The 24,521-nt window shown below is 35.8% G+C and overlaps 1 protein-coding gene across 1 annotated transcript; it reads left to right on the top strand.

Annotated features, from left to right (window-relative positions):
* Positions 1-310: 310 nt before the first annotated feature.
* LOC149496735 (uncharacterized) lies at positions 311-20,037 on the top strand. Its single transcript, XM_089720443.1, has 4 exons — positions 311-373; positions 19,015-19,205; positions 19,292-19,391; positions 19,468-20,037. The coding sequence occupies exons 1-4, from the start codon at positions 311-313 to the stop codon at positions 20,035-20,037; spliced, it is 924 nt and encodes a 307-aa protein (XP_089576569.1).
* Positions 20,038-24,521: the final 4,484 nt, after the last annotated feature.

Below are 24,521 nucleotides of genomic sequence, written 5' to 3'. Positions count from 1 at the left end.
AATTCGATATTTTTCCGTCGATATTAGAAGACTTGGAAAGAACAATTTAGAATATACCAAAGTTCCAATTAGGTATCTATGGCTTCTCACATTTCTACTTCTCATTTCTCACATTTTAAATATTTTTATCAACCGCCGTTATTAATGTAATTATGTACATTTCCGGCTCTCAAACTAATTAAGAAGAATAAAAAAATAATCCATTCTTCGAAATTTCTGAAGAGTTGGTGGGCAAGTTTTGAATAGAAAAGAATCAACACTTAGGAGGTACGTTTACTGGTATGCTGATGTCATGCACGATGATATGAGGATGACGTCTGATAATAGCACTGAACCGAATCAGGTGCGTCCACGTGTTGGCCGATTCTACGAGGTAAGAGATTTGTCCTGCAACTTATTCTCTTAATCAATAAGTGATAAAAAAATTTTAAAAAATGCTTCAAAAGAATGTAATTTTAAACTTAGTAAATAATTTTAAAGGGTAAAAAAAAAGTTAAAAATAATATAAGTTTAGACTAATTATTTCTCTCTTTTTTTACAATTTTACTTTTTAGATTTTTAACTTTTAAAGTAAACTGTATTTTTTTTTTTAAAATCTTAAGTAAATTATATCATCCAGTAAAATATTATTGAGACTTTTACAGATATATAAAATAGGCTAAGTTATTATCATTTTAAAAATAAAAATAGAAAATTTTTGGTTCGAACTGGACTGGAATCGCCGATTAACCGTCGGTTCAGGCCAGTTCAGGTTCAGATTTTAACATTTACATGAACCTTAACCGACCTTTGAACCGCCGGTTTCGATTCAAAACTTTGAACGACAGTTCCGATCTGATTTCAATTTATCTACAATACAGTTCGATTCCGGTTCAAAATGAACCGTGGCTATGCCTAGTGAAATAGTTTAGTGCTTAGAATCAGAAATACATTCCAAAATATGGCGTCAGTACAAAAGCAAAGATAAGGAGGGTGTTTCAGTAATTTAACAATAAACAACAGCATTTTTCACTACAAAAGTCTCTAGAATTATAGGATTTATGTAAAATGGAGAGATTAAAAAACGCAAAGTCTAAGCACATTTCTATATTTTTCTGCATATTTCAAAAATGAATTTTAAATATAATATTCTTGGTTTTTGAAATATTAGAGGGAAAATGAAAATGTTAAAAATGTTTATTTCATATTTAAGTTTATTCTGACTCCTTTCTTTGTAAGCCAAAAAATCCATGATTGAGACTATAAAAGAATCGCTCAACAGAATTGCAAATCAAGAGAGGGAAAGCTTCTGAGTTTTATTTTTTTTGTAGTGGGCGTTTGGACGGCGCCGTAACATACGCTCGATAGGTTTTGGGTCAGATCAGCTTTTTGGAACGCACGGTTTGTCCTCTTTGTAACCGAATGACCAAAATACCCACAGAGATTCCTAGCGTCGTCCACATGCTAATCCATGGGCAAAATTGTCAAACTGTGAAAAGGGGCGGTTACAATTTGGAAGCGAGACGCGGACCAGACCATGTATATATATCGTTTGTCTTCTTCCTTGTTTAATCTTTACAACTGCAAAATCTACGTATAATGCACCTAAAAAGACTGCACAGGAAAACCAGTCCACCTAACCTAGCCATATACATTACTGCATCTATTTGCGTTAGCTTTTAATCCTATTAACCGGTTCAAAATTGCAAATCAAGAGAGAGAGAGCTTCTGAGTTTTATCTTCAAATTTTAGAGTAAATTTCTCTGCTCTTCATCCCCTTAAGTTTTTCTTCTCTATTTCTATTTTTTGAGATATCTTTGAGAAAAGAAAAGATTTTTTCAACAATAAATTTTTTAAGAACGATTTCTGACTTTCATCTGTTGAATAAACTTTAATATAGCCCAAATCCATTGTTCATAGAATTTGTTTGACAAGAATATACAATAATCGAAAGCGTACCTTGATCCATAACGGCAGATCTATGTTATGGGTTACCTCGTTGGGACAATTCGATTCTCACCGTAACAGTAGATCTACATTTCTTCACTCTGGCCTTTTGTCCGTAAGTGCTCTCTTAATGGTCAGAGAATAATCAACACCTGCAGGAGTTTCTTTTATGAGCTCTCTCAAACAAACTATTTTCGTATATGTTTGAGGGAGCCGTCACACTCTCTTGTTTCTGTGTTGACCCTAATCTGTTGATTCCTTTATCTTTTATAAGGCATAGGAAGGGTATTAAAACCCTAACTGGCTCTTATCCATTAAGCCCAATAACCATCATCTTGGGCCACCTTAATTAGAACCATCCCTTTAATCACATGGGCCACATACAGATTATTAAAATAATCTAACAATCTCCCACTTGACCCATGTGCATTTCTTGAGTCTATCATGTTTACCTTAATTTGAATTAAGATGATCGGATTATGGCGGTCACAAGTCATTGAATAATATGATTCCTTCCATATATCACAGACCACTTCAATTCATAAAACTTTAATGGAGAAACTATTCAACAATCAATACATTGTTACAATCAACTGTTATTGTTATCTCACTCAAACCATTATTGTATACATCTATAATGTGGATAACACATAAATAAGCAAAACACATCTTTAATTGAATTCCCAAGTGTCACAATAATATGAGCAAAACAACCATATGTATATATATATATATATATATATATATATATATATACAAGTTTAACCATCATGCTAACAAGGACTTATCTATAATGCCCATCCTATCAACATGGCCAGTGAAGATTTTGGGCGGTAGGCCTTTAGTTAGTGGATCCGCTATCATCAGATCAGTACCGATATGCTCAATTGACACTTTGTGTTTTTTCACTTCTTCTTTCACAGATAGGTACTTCAAATCCATGTGCTTTGCACCCTTAGAGTACCTATCATTTTTAGAGAAGAAGACAGCTGCGAAATTATCACAGTAAATTCTCAACGGTCTAGCTATACTGTCGATAATGCCTAGACCTGAGATAAAGTTCCGCAACCACAATGCATGAACAGTGGCCTCAAAGTATGCCACAAATTCAGCCTCCATTGTGGAAGTAGCAATGACAGACTGCTTTCCACTTTTCCATGATACTGCTCCTCCACCTAGGAGAAACAAGTAGCCAAATGTAGACTTTCTCAAATCTACACAACCGGCATAGTCTGAATCCGAGTATCCCACCACTTCTAGATGGCTGGACTTTCTATAAGTGAGTATATGATCCTTAGTGCCTTGTAAATACCTAAGTACTTTCTTTGCAACTTTCCAATGGTCCAACTCGGGATTACTTTGATATCGCCCTAACATTCCTACTGCGAAACTAATATCCGGTCGAGTACATGCCTGAACATACATTAAGCTCCCAATCACTGACGCATATGGAATAGACTCCATTTCTTTACGTTCCAAATCATTTTTAGGACATTGCATTTCGCTGAACCTATCTCATTTCTGAATTGGAACTATTCCCGCGGAGCATTTTTCCATTCTGAATCTCTCTAATACCTTATCAATGTAAGCTCTTTGAGACAATCCTAACAGTCCTTGTGATCTATCAAGGAATATTTCTATTCCAATCACAAAGGATGCCTCTCCCATATCTTTCATTTCAAAGTTCTTAGAGAGAAAACCCTTTACATCATGCAACAACCCAACATCATTCGCAGCAAGAAGAATGTCATCAACATATAGGACTAACATAATGAGCTTGCTCCCACTGACCTTCATATAAATACACCGATCAACAGTGTTTTCTATAAAACCATATGAAGTGATGGTATTATTGAACTTAAGATACCATTGACGGGAAGCTTGCTTCAATCCATATATTGACTTCTTTAACTTACACACCAAGTTTTCCTTTCCTGTGACCACAAACCCCTCTGGTTGGTCCATATATACTTCCTCCTCTAAGTCACCATTAAGAAAGGCTGTCTTTACATCCATTTGGTGAAGCTCTAGATCATAATGAGCCACCAAAGCCAAAATAATTCTTAAAGAGTCCTTTTTGGAAACTGGAGAAAAGGTCTCTTTATAATCAATGCCATCCTTCTGAGTGTAACCTTTAGCAACAAGTCTGGCCTTATATCTTTCAATGTTGCCCTTAGAGTCCCGTTTGGTCTTAAAAACCCATTTACAGCCAACTTGTTTTGACCCCTCAGGCAACTCGACTAAATCCCAGACTTGATTGTCACTCATTGATTGCATTTCTTCCTTCATGGCATTAAACCACTTTTCAGAATTATCACATTCCATGGCTTTCTGGAAAGAGACTGGATCCTTATCAATGCTCAATTCACATTCATGCTCAAGTGAGTAAACCACATAATCACTAGAAATAGCTGGCCTTCTTTGCCTTTGTGACCTCCGTAATGCTATTTCTTGTGAAACCACTTAATCATTCGTGAATTGTTCATTATTTGCTGGTTCATCATTTATATGGTCATTTTGTGGGTTCGGAATGTTGTTTTGTTGTTCAACCATGTTGTTAAATCGTGATACAATAAGTGGAACAACAACCGAAGAAGAGACATTAGGAAAATCCATTTGAGTTGGATTTTCAATCTGAATCTCTTGCACATTCACTTTACGTGGTTCACTGCTCCCACTAATTTGGCCATTTGCAATAAAATGAGCATTACCAGACTTAACAATTCTCGTACTATAATTAGGACAATAAAATCTGTACCCTTTTGATTTTTCAGGATATCTTATGAAAAATCCACTAACCGTTCTAGCATCAAACTTCTTTTCATGTGGATTATATATCCTTACTTCCACTGGGCAACCCCAAACATGAAGATGCCTCAGACTAGGTTTCCTTCCCGTCCACAGTTCATAAGGGGTCTTAGGAACTGCCTTACTAGGAACCCTATTAAGTAAATATGCAGCAGTCTTTAATGCATGAATCCATAATGATAAAGGTACAGTACAATTATTTAGCATACTTCTAACCATTTCCATAAGAGTACGATTCCGCCTTTCAGCTACACCATTTTGTTGAGGTGTACCTGGCATTGTGTATTGCCCACAAATGCCACAACTTTCAAGGAACTTTGCAAATGGACCTGGACATTGTCCATTTTCATTAAATTTACCATAATATTCACCACCTCTATCAGATCTCACCTCTTTAACTTTTCTATTTAACTGCCTTTCTACCTCATTAATGAATATCTCAAGGATATCCACTGATTGAGTCTTTTCATGCAGTAAATATACATAACCGTAGCGTGAGAAATCATCGATAAAGGTAATAAAATATTTTTCACCACCCTAAGAGGGAACATTAAAAGGGCCACATATATCAGTGTGTATAAGTTTAAGCAATTCACTGCTTCTTATGGCTGGAGTCTTTAATGTGTGCTTAGTTTGCTTACCTTTAATGCAATCTATACACACGTCCCAATCAGTGAAATCCAATTGAGGTAAGATTCCACCTTTCACTAACCTCTCAAAATCCTTTCTTTGGATATGTGACCTTGTGAATACTCAAATTTTGAGGCTCAAAAAGCCAGTTTTCCCAGACTGCTACAGTAAATTTGACTTTTGCTACAATAAATTTGCACCTGCCGCCCTTGGTCCGAAAATGCCTATAAATAGGCCATTTTCAGTCCAATTTTGCGACCCCTGTCTGTGTTGACGGACGATCTTTCTCCCTCCCACGCTCCTTGCGATTTCTTTACCGCTTTTTGCATTTAATTTAATTTTTATTGCATTTTTGTTGTGATATTTGAACACTAAAATTAAACAAATTAAAATTAATTAATTCCCAAGCAAGGAGCTTAATCTGGAGTTAAGAAGCAGTTTCCGATTAAATCAGGTACGTAAACGAAACTCTACCTATTTAATTTTAGCACTTCATGCATGCTTCTCTTCTACTCCTAATAATTCTACAACTGCATAAATGCATCCATGTCATCATTAGGCAAACAAATTGCCTCAAGTAAATGAATTTAAGCTAAATGCCCGGTTAATTAATAATCGTGGTAATAAGCTTAAATCCGACAATTTTGGCTAAAGAGCCTAGTTAATTAATAATTACGGTTCAACTGCCTTATTTTCAACAAATCCGGCTTAAGTCCAATTAATCAATAATTGTGGCTAAAAGCCTTAATCAATCACGTTTCGACAATAAATTGTTATTAAGCTCGAACGCCCGATTAATTAATAATCGTGGCATTAAAGCCTAAATCGCACATTTTGGCAAACTAATTGCCTAAAACAACACATTTCGGCCAAAGGCCCTAAAATCAACCATTTTGGCGACAATCGCCTAAATTACACATTTTAGCAAACGAATTGCTTAAATCAACACTTTTTGGCCAAAGGCCTTAAAATCAATCATTTTGGCGACAATCGCCCAATCGACACTTTTGGCAAACAGATTGCCTAAATCAACACATTTTGGCTAAAAGCCTTAAAATCAATCATTTTGGCAACAATCATCCAATCACATCATTTTGGCAAACAGATTGCCTAAATCAACCATTTTGGCCAAAGGCCTTAAAATCAATCATTTTGGCGACAATCGCCCAATCAACACTTTTGGCAAACAGATTGCCTAAATCAACACATTTTGGCTAAAAGCCTTAAAATCAATCATTTTGGCGACAATCGCCCAATCACGACTTTTGGCAAACAGATTGCCTAAATCAACCATTTTGGCACAAATGCCTTAAAATCAACAATTTTGGCGACAAATCGCCGGACAACCATTTTTGGCACAAATGCCTTAAAACCAACACATTTTGGCGACGAACGCCTAATCGAATCAATCGATCTTTTTGGCAAAATGCCTAAACAAACATGCACAAAGCATACACACACATGCACAAAGCATACACACACTCATGCATTAAGCATACACCTTCAAAGCCCTTCAAAGAAGGCCTATCGAACTACGTTGACTTTGATCTTCCATTCAAACGGAAGTACGTAGGCACGTTCGGGATTTCACCCCGGGCGGCAAGTCGAAATCATCGAAATCACTTAAACATTTCATTTGGTCCAATTACATCATTCACCTTGCAAAGCATTCATTCATCGGTTAGTTTATCAGCATGACATAGTCTCGGGATCCACCTCGGGTTCGCAGACTGTGCCTTAAACATTGGGATAATTAATCTAGCAACTAGGTTAATTAAAATTGGAGTCACATAGGGTTTTTCCTAGTTTACCCTAAAATAATTAAACAAGGTGGCGACTCACACACTCACGTGCATTTCTGTCCTTAATCATATGCATTCATATGCCTATGATATTTTGGGGTAAGGGGTTCACAGACCTAACCTTTGATGCCACAAGAAAGCAGAACATTCATTATGTGCACTACGTTTAATACCTATATTGCGTTCAACATTAAACAGGGATTCAATAAATTCAGTATCAAGATTAAAACGATACAAACTATCAATCAAAGTACCAGAACCATAATAGTACTTAAATTTGTATAATGAAAAAACACCATTACAAATCTTAAAATTGAAACCAACATTATCCAACCTCCCTACAGAAACTAGATTTCTAACACATTTAGGAACATAGAGACACTTTTCAAGATCCAGATAACGACCAGTGTCCAGGATCAATCTATAAGTCCCAATTCCTTCTATTCGTGCCTTCATTCTGTTTCCCATGAATAGGAACTTTTCAGTTTCGTTTATGGGTTGAATCGAAAGAAATCCCTGTATAATATGAGACACATGAGTAGTTGCACCAGAATCTAACCACCAGGTATTATTAGGCACTTCAATAAGATTTGATTCAAAACATACTGAAACATAAAGTATACCTTTCTTTTCAAACCAAATCTTCCTTTTAGGACAGTCCTTCTTGAAGTGACCATTCTTCCTATAGAAGTAGCACTTCAATTCCTTACGGATTTGGCGCTCATTAACCTTCATTGGGGCACTGTCCCTTTTCTTGCCTTTCTTCCCTGATTTGATGTTGCTGCTACTAGCTCCATTATGAAATGTGAGATTGATGGAGTGTTCCTTCAATTTCTTTAATCTCCCTTCCTCTTGTATCAACATAGCCTTGATTTCCTGAATGTTCCATTTTTCCTTAAGGGTGTTGTAATTCACCTGGAACTGACCAAACTCAAGAGGAAGTGAGTTAATAATAAATTGAACTAAAAAGGATTCACTCACATCCATTCCCATTGATTTCAGTTTGGCTGCCAAATTCTGCATGCCAGTCACATGATCATGAATGGATTGTGACCAATCAAACTTCTTGGTCGTCAGCTCACTCATTAAGGATCCTACGATGGACTTGTCAGCTATGTCCGATTGGGAGTATTCCTTAATTTTCAGCATGTACTCTCTAGCATTGTCTGTTCTGGGCATTGATGGCTTAACATTTTCAACCATTGTCATCCTCATTAAGTTCAAGCTCAGCCTGTTAGACCGCTCCCAAGCCTCATAATGGGACTTGTCAGCTTCAGTGCTGGTCTCTGTAATGGCTGCTGGCTTTTCAGAGACTAATGCCAAATCCAAGTCCAGAACTCCTAACTGATAATGGATTTGTTCGGACCAATCAGCATAGTTCAATCCATTAAACTTAATCAAAACAGTGCCCATAGCAAACATGTTAAAAGAAGCTGCAACATTACACATATACTCATACGTTAATGCTTTGAGTAAACAAAAAATGGATTCAAACCAATAACAACTTTAATTATGCTTCTAGATTAACCTTTGGGTAATATTTAAATGCATAGCTTTAATCAATAATGATGCCAAGAAGAAAAATACTTTAATAGACTTTCATTGTGGAGCAACTTGCGAGCCTTTATGCAAGTCAGAGAGAAGCATGCCTGTGTTTCATCACAGCACGCCCGTGCTCCTTTCTGGAATCCAGTTAATTTTTTTTTATTCCATTCAACTATTCAATAATGCTTCATACAATATGCATGTTATCTTTCGATATACATTCATATTAATTAGTACAATGATAAGTCTCTTTAATGTCATTGATTATAATTAATGGTCTACCTTTGGGTAACCTAACAAATTATAATCAACAAACTCCATTGTTCAATTTTAACTTTCATGTCATATAATTGCATCATACAAATATGAACAATTGAAAACTGCATAATCAATGTCTAAAACAATCCAAACAAGGCCACTTTGGTGACTAACAAGTTTTTCATTCATTAAATATTGATTTATGCAAAACTTTTATGAGATTAAATTAAGATCTCAAAACTTTAATGGCATAACCCAATAATATGTCATAACCGTTCTCTATAAATAACAACAAAATAATTTATAAAGCATAAAGAAAACAAATAGTTTTCAAATTTCTATAATTTTGGCTCCGCTTATACCATATAAATTAATTTCACAATACGAAATTAATTTTCATTAATTAAGCCAAACAAAACGCTATCAAACAAATCTAGAACATGTATAGGCTCTGATACCACATGTTGAATAAACTTTAATATAGCCCAGATCCATTGTTCATAGAATTTCTTTGACAAGAATATACAATAATCGGAAGCGTACCTTGATCCATAACGGCAGATTTATGTTATGGGTTACCTTGTTGGGACAATTCGATTCTCACCGTAACAGCAGATCTACGTTTCTTCACTCTGGCCTTTTGTCCGTAAGTGCTCTCTTAATGGTCAGAGAATAATCAACACATGCGGGAGTTTCTTTTATGAGCTCTCTCAAACAAACTATTTCCGTATATGTTTGAGGGAGCCGTCACACTCTCTTGTTTCTGTGTTGACCCTAATCTGTTGATTCCTTTATCTTTTATAAGGCAGAGGAAGGGTATTAAAACCCTAACTGGCTCTTATCCATTAAGCCCAATAACCATCATCTTGGGCCACCTTAATTAGAACCATCCCTTTAATCACATGGGCCACATACAGATTATTAAAATAATCTAACATCATCTTCTTTATTTGAATTTTTAACTTAGTTCTTCTTGTCCTTAAACCTGGACAAAGAAAATGAGTTTTATTTTCCTTTATTTGGAAGAAGTGAAATTTTAGAAAAAAAAAATATTAAAAATATTAATACATTCATATATTTTAATTAGCTTTTAAGACGTGTATTGCACATGAATATTTATAATTAAATTAACGTACACATAGGGGGTGATTATGGTTCTAGAATCTCAGTTACGGTTTCAAAAAATTTGGAATTGAAACCGAATTGAAAACTGATGGTATCGGTTGCGGTTTGGAATTGAACTATTCCATCTCCAATTCCTGGTTTTTAACGGTTCCAAAATCGACGGTTCCTGCTGGTTCTCCGATTGACTTTTTGGCGAATCGCATAATTATAAAATCAAAAGTTAGGGAACATTTTTTTTTTGAAAATTTAAAATTTAAATATTTATAAAATAATTTTTAAAAAAACTTAAAGAAAAAATTGATAAAAAGGCTTAACTTAATTTATTTATTTTAGAAAAAGGCTTGAATTTTTTTTTTGAAAAGGGCTTGAACTTAATTTATTTTTTTAAAAAAGGCATGAACTTAATTATTTTTTTTAAATGAAAATGGGTATTTATAGCAAATCCAAAAAATTAACTTTCCATAAATACTCTTAAATATAATCGTTATATAGTTGTTAGGAGGGTTAATTTGGGAATTTCATAAAAATATTCAAAAAAATAAAAAAAAATTTGTTGGAACCGGGTGGAACCACCAATTCCGGCCGGTTTTTTGAACCGCGGGTTCATGATTCCTTAAAAGTTGGAACCGAAACCGGACCGCAGATTTTCGATTTCGATTTCAGTTTGGACCGATTTTGGTTCTTCACGATTTTGGTTTCAATTCAGACTGGTTTTGAACCGGTGGTTTCGGTTCCGAAAACCGTGAAATTTACATACACATGTTTTTTCAGAAGCCAAAAATAAACATGACATGTTAACATATACAACAACAATATATTAGGAAAGTTTACTAAGAATAGTTGTACGCTCTGTTTGGTAGATGTATTTTAAATAGAAATTATTTGTAAATAAAATTTTCATATTTCGAATAAATTCAAAATCGAAATTCATTTGCTTTTATTCCTTAAAATATCCTTGGCATAATATTTTTAGAAACCTAGGAGGATGAATAGTTTTATTGCAAGGTTTTGGAATTTAAATTTGTGGAATTTATTATTGTTATTTTTGGTAACAAAAGGAAGAAAAGGAGAGAGCACCTATCTCAAAAAGCTAAACACATAGGTGTTAACCCATAGAAGAATTGAAATGGAAGAAGGCATGATCTCCCAAAAAGAAACAGAGGAAGGTAAGGAATGATGTAGCCTCCCTAAATGATCCACCGCAAAATTCCTTTCCCGTGTGACATAACACAGAAAGCACTATCAGTCTCGAGACATCAAACTCTAAATATCCCAAATCACAGCAGCCAATGGATGAGAAGCAACCATGACTGAATTAACAAGACGAACAACCTCCAAACTATTTTACTCAACCTGAAGAAAACGAAAATCACGCTCCTAAGCGGAAGTGAAACAACCTAAATTTTTATTTTTAAAACTTTTCCATTTAAAATTTTAATTATTAATTCTAAACCAAGGAAATCATAGAACTTTATTGAATTTTAAAATAGTTAACTAATACCTTATAAATTAATTCAATAAAAATAAATAAATAAATAACTACAACTTATATTGCTAAACCAAACCGTTAAACCACTATAAACCTTTGAAAAATCCATAAATCAATTGAAACCCACCTTGGAACCCATGATTTAGGCCAAACCAGATCCTAATCAAATCCAACCGACCTATAGCCAATTAGAAAGCTCTAGAAAACCCAAAAATCCCATTTGGTCCTATTCTTTTGCTCCCTCTTTCCCTGCTTCAATGACAGCAGCTGGCCCTCCCTCCTTGTCCATTTTCCGACCACCTGAGCTTAAGTCCGACAAACCAGACTTCCTCCTTGCCATCACCGCTATTCCAGCCGTTCTCCCTCTCCATTTTCGGTTCATTTTTGGCGCAATAACAAAAGGGAAAGAGCTGCGTCTTTCCCGTTTAAGACCCCCTCTCTTCCTTTTGGTTTTTCGACGAAACTAGCCAAGAGTCGGCTGAACCACCTCTCACCTCGTCTCTAGCACCTCACTGACCACCACTTTCTTTTTTTTCGATCAAGCTAGCATTGACAGAAGCAGCACTTAGACAAAGACGATGCTGTCGATCGTCTTACCCGAAAATCCATGATTTGTGGCATGTTTTTGCGATAAGATCATGCGAGCTCGTCTATTGCTTCTATGAATCAGAATCAGAACTAGAGTCTTTTCTCCTCTATCACTGTGAGTAATAACAAATAGTGCATGTGATCATTTGTATACACATATTATTTACTTTATAAAGAAAAAAAATATATATATATACACACACACACATGAGATAACTTAGCATTTATTTTTTTATATTTATATTATTATGTTATCATTAATATATATTTATATTATTATGTAACTATTAATATATTATTATATTTTATGTTTGCATATTAATGATTGATTTGGTGCATTATGCTGAATGAATTGTTTTGATTACTTGTGCTGTGAAATTGTTGTGCCTTGTTTGTGTGAAATTGGGATGAAGTGAGTCACCACGGGTTTGTTAGGGCGGTCTACGATACCATCGACCATGTATGGGGATATCGGCTCTCCCATTTGCATCTGATGATATGATTTAAATGCAAAACCATAGGGTGGCCTCCTGTTGGTAATGGAAAAGAAAAGAGAGAATGGAAAAATAATGAGAGGGCTGGTCAAGTGAGGAAGAGGCGGGTCGGCTATGTATGGGGGATCGGCTCCCTGGTGCACACCTCATAAGAGGACAAGCCATGTGTGAGGACGACTCATCCTCTTATTAGTAAGAAGCCGCCCATGCACTACAAAAAAATCGCCATTTTGCGACCAACTCAATTTGGTCGCAAAATTGCGACCGATTTGCGACATATTGATAAACAGTCGCTAATTGTAGCGCTAAAAATTTCCGCGGGTTTGTTTTCCAGTTTGTGACAAGTGTATGACGGATTTGCGACCGATTTGCGACCATAAATTATTCTGTCACAAAATTGCGTGCTCCAAAATAAGGAACAAATTGTACGATCAATTTGCGACCGATTATTTGCGATCGAATATATATTTCGCAAATCGGTCGCAATTTTGGTGCCATGTAAAACGACGTCGCAGAGTTAAAAATTGCGACCGATTTTAATGAGGTCGGTCGCAAATTATAGGGCTTTAAACGCCAGATGCCCTACTTCTTCTTTCTTTCTTCTCCTCCTCTTCTCTTCTCCTCCGTTCGCAGCTCCGTCGCAGGGTGTCGCTGCGCCGCTCCAGGTCGCCTGACGCCTCCATCTCCGCTCCATTGCATCCCCGGTCACTTCTCATCAGCGTTCACGCACTTTGGTCTCAGGTACGTTTTGCGTTTTTTTTTTGTTTTGTTTTTTTTTTTGCGATTTATTATTATTATTGTTATTGTTATTATTATTACTGTTATTGTTATTATTATTATATACAAGAAAAAATGTAAGGAAAAATTCCTCTTCAAAATTAAAAAATCATATGGTTCATTAAAAAGCTACAGTTTGATAAATATAATCATAATTTTTGTTAAGGATAGTCCATTAAAAAATAAGAGTGATGAGAATAGATTAGAACCTACCTTTAAGTTTTAGGACATCCACCTTAGCCAATTATGTAATTAGTTTAAGATGCAGCTTGTAATAAAATTATTGATCTAACTATATTAATTCTCATTGCTATTACTATATTTATTTGTCAGCAAATTAATTTTATAAAATCGTCCAAAGAAGAGACTTGATTAATGTCCATTTCATTTGACTTTTAAATGATATCGTTCAATTCTTGAACCGATGAAATTATAAGGTGCCAAATAAACAATAAAGGATAAGATTTATCTATTTTCAATATATAGGTCAATTCATACATCAAACCAATAAACAATTAATATTATTAGTTAATATTTTTTATGTCTTTTTCTCGGTGAAAATCAAAAATCTATATTTAGTTAGTAATATATTGATCAGCCCATGAATTTGGCCAAAAATAAAATACTGTAACGTTCTAACAATTTCCATACTTTCTTAAAAAAAAAAAAAAAAATGTTCCAACTCCTAATTTTTAATTTTAAAAACATAGCAATAAATATTTATTGAACCATATGATTTTTAGCTTTTGAAACAATTAATGATTAGGTATATGTGAAAGTCCCCCTATTTGACAAATAATACAAATAAAACAAAAACCCTGCTACTAAATCACACTTTGCCCTTTCAAAATATTTTCTTTTTCTTTTAAGAAACTCCTCTCAAGTTCTTATAATGATTTTCTTTTTTCAAATTTCTTGAAACCAGTCGCATTCTAATCATCTAATTGGATAGTTAACGAAGAAAAATCATAAAATGATCTATATATGAAATGGTTTTTACTGCATCTTTATATTTTGTTTTCATGAAAATATATTTTTATCAATACAAAATTAATCCAAGGAACTCATTCGAGGGAAACTTATAATTGGCAGTAAAAACAATTTCACATCGGAAATGGCAAAAGTACTTAAAAAATTGAATAACATTATTTCCCATATTAAATGGAAACGGAATTGATTTGTTTCGATTGATTAAGATTGATTTTAACTATTTCAAGTTTTTATTTGTTTATTTATTTATTTTTGCTATCAAAATTAAAAGTCAAACTAAGATTTGGACTCTTTTATATATTTATTTCTTTAATGATTATTTAACATACTAATTAGGTGATTAATTTAACATACTAATTAAGTGATTTTTTTTTGAAAGAACTAATTAAGTGATTAAATATATAAAATTTGAACAATATGACTTTTGTGCTTAATCTAGTGATAAAAAATGAAGTTTTAGAATTTAATAATCTTTTTGTCTATTTTGACTTTATTTTTTCAACAAATTTGTGTCTGGATTAATAAAAGAGATTATATCTTTAGACGAATTTTATCTATAAAGTTAGAAATTTAATATTTAATATTTAATATATATATATATATATATATATATATATATATATATATATATATATATATATTAAAAACAATTCAAAAAGAAGAAAAAATGACATTGTCACATGATACATCATACAGAATAGCAATAATAGAAGACAATTGTTATGATACATGTAACTAAAAGTACTCTTTTTTTGTAATTATGAAATAATGCATTTTATTTGTTATTATTGTTGTTATTATTCATAAATATATTTTTTTAAATGAATGATGCGTTTGGGTTGAAGACCTAGTAGTGGCCATTTTACCTTTGGAGAATGTTGGTATGATATAGAAGTGTTTATTGAAGTGTCTTTGTATTTGAGATTTGATTGTGTTGTGTTGAAGTGCGGCCGAATTTTTTTCCAAAAAATTCAATATAACCTTAGTATTGAATAAATGAACTTAGTGAGTTTACATTTATATATAGTTACCCTTATCATAGAAATAACCTTAGTAAGTTAGAAGTGTAAATTAAACATTACAGTTGGCATGTTTTAAGGATGGTTTAGACTAATGCAATTACATATAATTTGCCCTTTATAAACACAGTGTTAATTAGGTAAAAAAAATGCCTGCTAATCGAGATTGGATGTACTGGAGGTACGAGGTCAATGGGATATTAAGACAAGAGTTCTTGCAAGGATTGGAGGCGTTTATACAGTTTGCAGTTGGTAATCCCAGTTGTATGGATGGTAATAAATTGAGGTGTCCATGTAATCATAAGAAGTGTCGAAATAGAGCCTTCTTAGACATCGATACAGTTAAACTTCATTTATGCAAAAATGGGTTCGTGAAAAATTATTACGAATGGATATATCATGGTGAACCTCGAGTTTCCAATGGGTCAGGCCACTCTATTCTGGTAAGTTTAGAAGGTCAGCCTTATCAATTTCAGTATGGTAATCAATGCAATGATATGGTAATCGATGCGAGTAGAGTAGAATGTCATTGGGATAATATGGAGGAATCGCCAAACGTAGTAGCACAACAATTGTTTGACATGCTAAGTGCAGCTAACAGTGAACTGTGGCCTGGATGCAAGAATCATTCAGTTCTATCTGTTGTGGCACGATTACTGCACATGACAGCGGAGCACCATTTTTCAGAAAGGTGTTACGATGATTTTGTGCAGTTAGCAAAAGAAATGTTGCCTGAAGGCCATTCACTGGTTGATAATTTTTACCGGATAAAAAAATTAGTTCGGGGATTGGGACTACCTATTGAAAAGATTGATTGTTGTCGTAATAATTGTATGATATACTGGGGCCTTGACTCGGAATTCAGAGACTGCAAGTTTTGTAATCTTCCAAGATATCAACGGCGGGGTCAAGGGACTGGTAGAGTACAAAGAGAGAAGGCTTTCAAGAAGATGTATTATTTCCCTCTTGTTCCTCGCCTTCAAAGGTTATATGCATCTAAGGCGACAACTGAACACATGACATGACATGCTTTGCATGAATATGAGGATGGTATAAGGACTCATCCGTCAGACTCTGAAGCGTGGAAACATTTTGATAACATTCATCCTGTGTTTGTTGCTGATATGAGAAACGTTAGATTAGGGCTTTGTACTGATAGGTTTCAGCCGTTTGGCCAATCCAGACAACAATATTCATCATGGCCTGTCATTGTCACACCATATAATCTACCACCGTCAATGTGTATGAAAGATGAATATATGTTTTTATGTGTTATTGTACCTGGCCCTACTAATCCGAAATAGAAAATTGATGTGTTTCTGCAGCCTTTGATTGCCGAACTTAATTATTTATGGGAATATGGGGTTGAAACATTCGATATTTCGACCAATCAGAATTTCATAATGCGAGCTGCTTTGCTTTGGACCATCAGTGATTTTCCAGCATTTGGAATGTTATCTGGGTGGAGTACGACAGGGAAATTGGCTTGTCCTCATTGCATGGAAAACATTAATGCATTTACACTAAAAAATGGAGGTAAACAATGTTGGTTTGATTGTCATTGCAAATTCTTACCAGAATCTCACCTTTGGAGGAGAAATCGACAATGCTTTAAAAAGAACACGATTGTTGCTGAACCCCCTCCGCCTATGAAGTCTGGAGCTAAAATATTACAAGAAATTGAAGATCTGGGCCTTATGAAAGTTACAGAGTTAGGTGCAGATGAGGCAAATGGAAGAATTGGCAAGAATAGCAGGTGGAAAGAGCGAAGCATCTTCTAGGATTTGCCATACTGGAGTTCACTTCTTATCTGTCATAACCTTGATGTGATGCACATAGAAAAAAATGTGTTTGAAAATCTGTTCAGCACTGTCATGAACATTGAAGGGAAAACCAAGGATAATGCAAAAGCGAGAACAGACATGAAGGAAATTTGTCGTTGACCAGAACTCGAGCAATCTGTACTTACTAGTAAGTTTCCAAAGGCATGTTATTGTTTAGATAAACCCCAAAGGCAATTATTGTGAGAATGGGTACGGTCATTAAGGTTTCCAGATGGATACTGTTCAAATATGGGTAGATGTGTGGACATGAGGAAGTACAGATTGTTTGGCATGAAAAGCCATGACTGTCATGTTTTCATGCAAAGATTTATCCCTGTGGCATTTCGGGAATTATTGCCTGTGACATCCCGACCCGGCAAAGCGATCCTAAGAGGACGGGTAGAGGGAAGCTCCTGGCTAGCTTTTAGGATGGCAGGCTAGCTAGGGTAGTGGAATGCGGGATATAGGAATGAATCGAATCATATATTGAAAAGGGGAAAACTAATCATTAGAGGCGCCTTTTGGTGGAATGGCTGGAGAGTTGGAAGAACTCCAGGGTTAAGCGTGCTCGCTTAACGGAAATCCTAGGATGGGTGACCTCCTAGGAAGTTTCCCATTTCACCTGCGGGACAAAACCTTGCGGGTCTTGCCAATCTTGTATGGGGGATTTGGCTTGATCCAAAGCGGACAATTCCTCTAGTGATTAGAGTCGGGCGTGACAGTTGGTATCAGAGTCGGGCCCCCTCCAATAGATGTATGGTTCGAGGACGAACCATGCAGAAGCTGGTGGGCCTGTGACATCCCGACCTGGCAAAGCGATCCTAAGAGGACGGGTAGAGGGAAGCTCCTGGCTAGCTTTTAGGATGGCAGGCTAGCTAGGGTAGTGGAATGCGGGATACAGGAATGAATCGAATCATATATTGAAAAGGGGGGAAACTAATCATTAGAGGCGCCTTTTGGTGGAATGGCTGGAGAGTTGGAAGAACTCGAGGGTTAAGCGTGCTCGCTTAACGGAAATCCTAGGATGGGTGACCTCCTGGGAAGTTTCCTATTTCACCTGCAGGACAAAACCGTGCGGGTCTTGCCAATCTTGTATGGGGGATTTGGCTTGATCCAAAGCAGACAATTCCTCTTGTGATTAGAGTCGGGCGTGACATTGCCAGGGAAAATTTGGAAAGCAATGACAGAATTGAGTCTCTTTTTCAAGGAATTGTCGATGACTGTTATCCGATGTCGCTTGATCCAAAGCAGACAATTCCTCTTGTGATTAGAGTCGGGCGTGACATTGCCAGGGAAAATTTGGGAAGCAATGACAGAATTGAGTCTCTTTTTCAAGGAATTGTCGATGACTGTTATCCGATGTGATGATATGAACCAATTAGCGCGAGAAATCCCAGTAGTGATATGCAAATTGGAGTGAATTTTTCCACCCGGCTTCTTTGATTCTATCGAGCATCTGCCGGTTCATTTGCCCTATGAATGTCATGTAGCAGGACCGGTGCAATATAGATGGATGTATCCATTTGAGAGGTGAATTACTAACATCCCATTCTAATCATTACATCATTTATTTCAACTCATACTTACATATTGGCATTGTACAGTGACAGACACCTGTAGAAAATTAAAAAGAATGTGCGCAACAAGGCAAAGGTCGAGGGATCAATTTGCAATGCATATTTGGTGGAAGAAGCTTCTACCTTCTGTTCACACTACTTTGAACCACATGTTTTCACCAAGCATCGGAAAGTGCCATGTAACGATGACGGAGGAGATCGAATAGAATCTGAGTTTGAAGGAAATCTAACAATTTTCACTTATGCTGGGCGTACGATTGGTAAATCAATAAAAAGACGATTGACTAATGCAGAGATCCGAGTGGCCCAAATCTATATTTTGTTGAATTGCGAAGAGATTACACCATTTGTACAGTAAGTATACATATTGTAGACAGTCTAAACCCGGTGTGGGGCATAGTTAAATCATACTTATGCTAATTTTGTTCGTTCATAAACAGGAAATATATCAATCTTTTGCGGCTTCAAAATCCCAATTTGACTGATACTACAGTTGATGCAAACCTGGACTCCGAATTTGCAGAATGGTTCAAATATTATGTAAGTTACTTTCAATCTACAGAACATGGAATGTACATTTATTAGATCTCACTCGTGTCATTACTATTTCTCATAGGCTCGAAGCTCGGAAATCGATATTGGTAACAGATTCATTACGGATCTAGCAAAGGGACCTCTACCGGTTGCTAATGCCTACTCTAGCTACTTTATAAATGGTTACAAGTTCCACACTAAGGGTTATAGAAGAAGCAAAAAGACAATGAACAGCGGTGTTTGCATAAAAGGATCAAACTACAATGACGTGTCAAACGATTTTTATGGGAAATTGGTTGAGGTTTTAGAGTTAGAATATCCAGGCCTACCAATAAAGTGCACAATCTTATTCAAATGTGAATGGTTTGATCCTACGCCAAACGTTGGCATGGAGGTTCATCCTAAGTATAATCTGGTAGATATTAATCAAAGAAGAAGATATACAAAGTATGAACCTTTTGTGTTGGCAATGCAAGCTGCACAGGTGTACTATGTCCCATATCCATCGTTTAAACGAGATCATTGCGATTGGATGGCAGTGTGTAAAATCAAGGCTAGATCAGTTGTTCATGCACTTGAAACCAAACAATCTACTTCACTCGCAGTATCAGAGCCATTTCAAGAAGTTATGGTTGATACGCAACCAATGTAAGTTATTGAAGATTTAACGGATAGATTGGATGATGAAAGCTGATCTTATGTTGAAATAGGAGCATCGGATGATGAAGAGGAAGAAGATCAAATCATCATGGGTACCTCAGAAGACGAATATGAAGAAGAGGAAGAAGATGAAGAGGAGGAGGAAGCAGATGATAATGAAGACACTTAATACTTAGAGCAGATTTACTGTTACAAATTGATAAATGTATATCTAATATTATTAATGAAGAATTTCAATGTTATTAACTTTCTTTACTCATATTTACAACATGTTCTACAATTCATATAATTGTATAAATTCATTTATCTAGGTTCTGATATCTACAGTACAGATATCTAGAGGCAGAGCGTTTGATTCAGACGCGTCCGGCAGTGGTTCGTGTGGTGGTCGTGGCCCAGGACGCAGTGCCCGTGGACGAGGAGGGACTATCCCTCCTTCTTCTTCAGGTACGTCTGGGGCTTCATCCTCTGCTCAACGACCAGTACTACCGCCATCACTTCCTTCTACTCCTTCCTCTTCTACCCCCGTTTCTGAACCAGTACAGTGTCCACTAGTTGCACAGTCACCTACTGTGCAAGGTAATCATAAATGTCATTACTGTCATTTCAATTATATATTAATTATTTGCATTTATAGCATTTGTCACTTCTTTTGTAGCTTCATCAGATCCACGTATCAGCCTCAGTTTGGTAGCGGGACAGTAAGTACTTATTCACTTTTTCCAAAGGCATGTTTTGTTCAGATTGTGATGCTTTCGTCTAATTATATTTCACTTTTTTTTTTTCTCAGTATATATCCATCCTCTCGAGCATCGAGGCAAATTATGAGGATAATCAAGCTACAACTCCATAAAGAAGGATACACGTGGGATGCCGTACCACAAGAGGCGAGAGACTTTTATTGGGAGGAGTTTCAGGTACGCTTTGGTTTAATTTATATCATCATTCAATGTTTACAATTCATCAAGATACCTCGTTTTATTGAAATTTTATTTTTCATTTTTTGCAGAAGCATTTCGTATGGGACGAGGCAATTACGGGTATGCTGAAACTGGCCTGGGAGAAGTTATGCGCTGACCGATATGCTGACTTCACCTATAGGATGAGAAGAAGCGGTAAGAAGCAGCAGTGCGTGTCTCAAGAGATATGGGACAGTTGGCAAAAGGCTTGGGAGGATCCTGCATTCAAGAGAAAGCGGGAGATATTTGCACAAAACAGGCGTAGTCAGACTGGCGGTGATGGAGCAGGACCTTCTCGACACACAGGCGGATCAATATCTGCTACAAAGACAACTCAATTATTAGTGAGTCAACTAGTTACAGTATATGAAATTGATGTTTAATGAAATGACACTATATTAATATATCATGCTTAAAAATTCATTACAGGCTGGAAAATTAGGTCGTGAGCCCATACCGATTGAGGTGTTTACATACACTCACACGAAGGACCACGATCTTAATACGTTTGTCGACAGACGTGCGGTGAGCGTCAATGCAAGTAACATTGAAAAATATTTATATTTACCCTCTAGTCGTTGCGAAGATGTACAAAGTTCAATATAATAAAGCTTGCAACTACATTGATTAATTCATTTTTTATTTTTAAGAGAACTATACTATAGCTCGGGAGCGCCTTGTTTCTTCTCAAGCTGATGAATCTGAAGTTGAGTCAAGAATTGATGAGGTAGCACTTTATGTCGAGGCTGTAGGGGGCGCGAAGAAGAGGAAGGTATACGACATCGGGTCTCAGGCATCACAATTTTACTGCGGCTCAGCATCTCACGCTTCTGGAGCCAGCGTAGGACCACAACCCGAGCGCAGGGCCGAGGAGTTCACTGCATTACGGGCTCGTGTTGATGATCAGCAGAGACAGATTGCAGAAGTTAGAGCGCATGTCATGCGGCTGTCCGGTCAGCCCGGTGCTGGTACTTCTTCCTCTGATCCTACGCCTGCTACAGATCGAAATGTTTCGACATCTCAGCAGCAGCCACTACCTTCTCCTGATCCCGATGCTGCAGACGATACCTTGGTCACCCTTCCCGGTACTACAGCACATCCAGCAGGTACTCCTCCCGGCGATTCGACATTGGATCGTGCAGATGACCAACCTTATCGATTTGATTTTGGACCTTTCTAGTTTTCCTGTTGTTTTATGAAATTTTGTTCAGTACATTAACAATTACATTTTGATATTGTTTTTGAATTGCGTTTGTGATCTATATATATGTCAATTTTCATAGATGTAAAAAAATTATGGTTTTATAATAATATTTATTTTTTTTCTTTTTTTTTTAATTTTGCAACGGATTTGCAACCGATTTGCAACCAAAAATAAAAACTTTGAATTTAAAATTTGCAACCGAATTTTATAATTGTGACAGAATATTTCTGCGACCAATTTGCGACAGCGTTTCGAAAGGAAAACACAACCAACTTTTGCGACCGATTTTTTAACTAATTTGCAATCGCTTAACAAATCGGTCGCAAAATTTTTTGCGACGAGCTATTTTACGACCGCTTTTCATCGGCCGAAGATCGGTCTCTAAGCAAATTTAGCGACCGATTTCTGGCCTTTTGAGACCGATGTGTCGGTTGCAAAATGCCGTTTTTTTTTTGTAGTAATGGACAATTAACTAAACAAAATGCTTTAACTTTGGCAACCCTTCCACCTTCCAAATCCAGGCAAAAGAACGATTAGGAGAATCAAAATAGTTAGAAAACGATGACTAGCACTGTCAGTCTCGAGACATCAAAGTCTAAATATCCCAAATCACAGCAGCCAAAGGATGAGAAGCAACCATGACTGAATTAACAAGACGAACAACCTCCAAACTATTTTACTCAACCTGAAGAAAACGAAAATCACACTCCTAAGCAAAAGTGAAACAACCTAAATTTTTATTTTTACAACTTTTCCATTTAAAATTTTAATTATTAATTCTAAACCAAGGAAATCATAGAACATTATTGAATTTTAAAATAGTTAACTAATACCTTATAAATTAATTCAATAAAAATAAATAAATAAATAACTACAACTTATATTGCTAAACCAAACCCTTAAACCACTATAAACCTATTGAAAAATCCATAAATCAATTGAAACCCACCTTGGAACCCATGATTTAGGCCAAACCGGATCCTAATCAAATCCAACCGACCTATAGCCAATTAGAAAGCTCTAGAAAACCCAAAAATCCCATTTGTTCCCATTCTTTTTCTCTCTCTTTCCTTGCTTCAATGACAGTAGCTTGCCCTCCCTCCTTGTCGATTTTTCGACCACCTGAGCTTAAGTTCGGCAAACCAAACCTCCTCCTTGCCATCACCGCTATTCCAGCCGTTCTCCCTCTCCATTTTCGGTTCATTTTTGGCGCAATAACAAGAGGGAAAGTGCAACATCGCTTCCCGGTCCACCCGTTAACCCGAATGAACCGAGCCGAAACGCTACAATCTGGTTGAACTTATGTCCTGTCATGCTGATATCATCCTGTATGCTAAATATGAATATAAAACACTCCCAATTAAACTTCAGACTTCCAATATCTCCAACTAATCATCATAACACAACAACACTTTATATATATAGTCATAACTGTATAAATCCTCAATAGCATTTAATATCCAGCAATTAATGGCATTCATGATCTATATCAAGTCTTCAGGACCTAAGCATACCAACTATAGTAAAATATTTCAATCATTTCCTCCAAATACTTACACCACATTAATTACATGCTTCAATTATATTTCCAATCACATAAGCTCTAACAAATGTAATATTTATACATGCCATAAATCGTAATACATGACATAATTCTTAATGATACAACTCTCAATCTACTATGACCAAATTAGTCACTTCTGCTTTGACAGTACTCCTCAAGTCTTCAAGTAGCAACCACGATCTTCAACCTACGCGTGATAAAAATCGACGCGCTGAGTATAAGACTTAGTGGTGCTCATAATTCACATACTTAATAAAGTGCGATGGCAACTTACTTAAAATACAAAGTTCATAAAAGCATTGAAAATCATAGATTCACTAAATTTCAACATCAATGCATCTTTATAGCAAAGAATAAACTTCTAATTCACACCATAAATAATTTAGTTCTAATTATCTCATAAATCCTTTACATGAACCTTTAATCACACATTATGATACTATCATGATCTTACCTGCTGTTCATTGTGTTGTATGAATGAAATCAATAAACATGTAAGAATACATAACAGTATATGTTTATTGTCTTATTTGCTATTCATTATGCCGTATGACTTATGCACTTTTAGTCACATCATATAAGTTATGATTAATAACATCTCATGACTGTATGGCTCCTTAAAGATTCAATAAATAAACTTGTAAGCATATATAGCATTATACTTTCATGATCTTACCTGATGTTCTTTATGCTGTATGAACTCTGCAACTTTGATTAAACTCAGTGAATATCACAATGAATAAAGAAAC

This window comes from Jatropha curcas, chromosome 4 (genome assembly GCF_041381405.1).
Source record: "Jatropha curcas cultivar XTBG-Jc1 chromosome 4, XTBG_Jcur_1.0, whole genome shotgun sequence".
Classification (NCBI taxonomy): domain Eukaryota; kingdom Viridiplantae; phylum Streptophyta; class Magnoliopsida; order Malpighiales; family Euphorbiaceae; genus Jatropha; species Jatropha curcas.
Note: the sequence above shows the minus strand (reverse complement) of the source record. Positions and strands in the feature narration are given on the sequence as shown.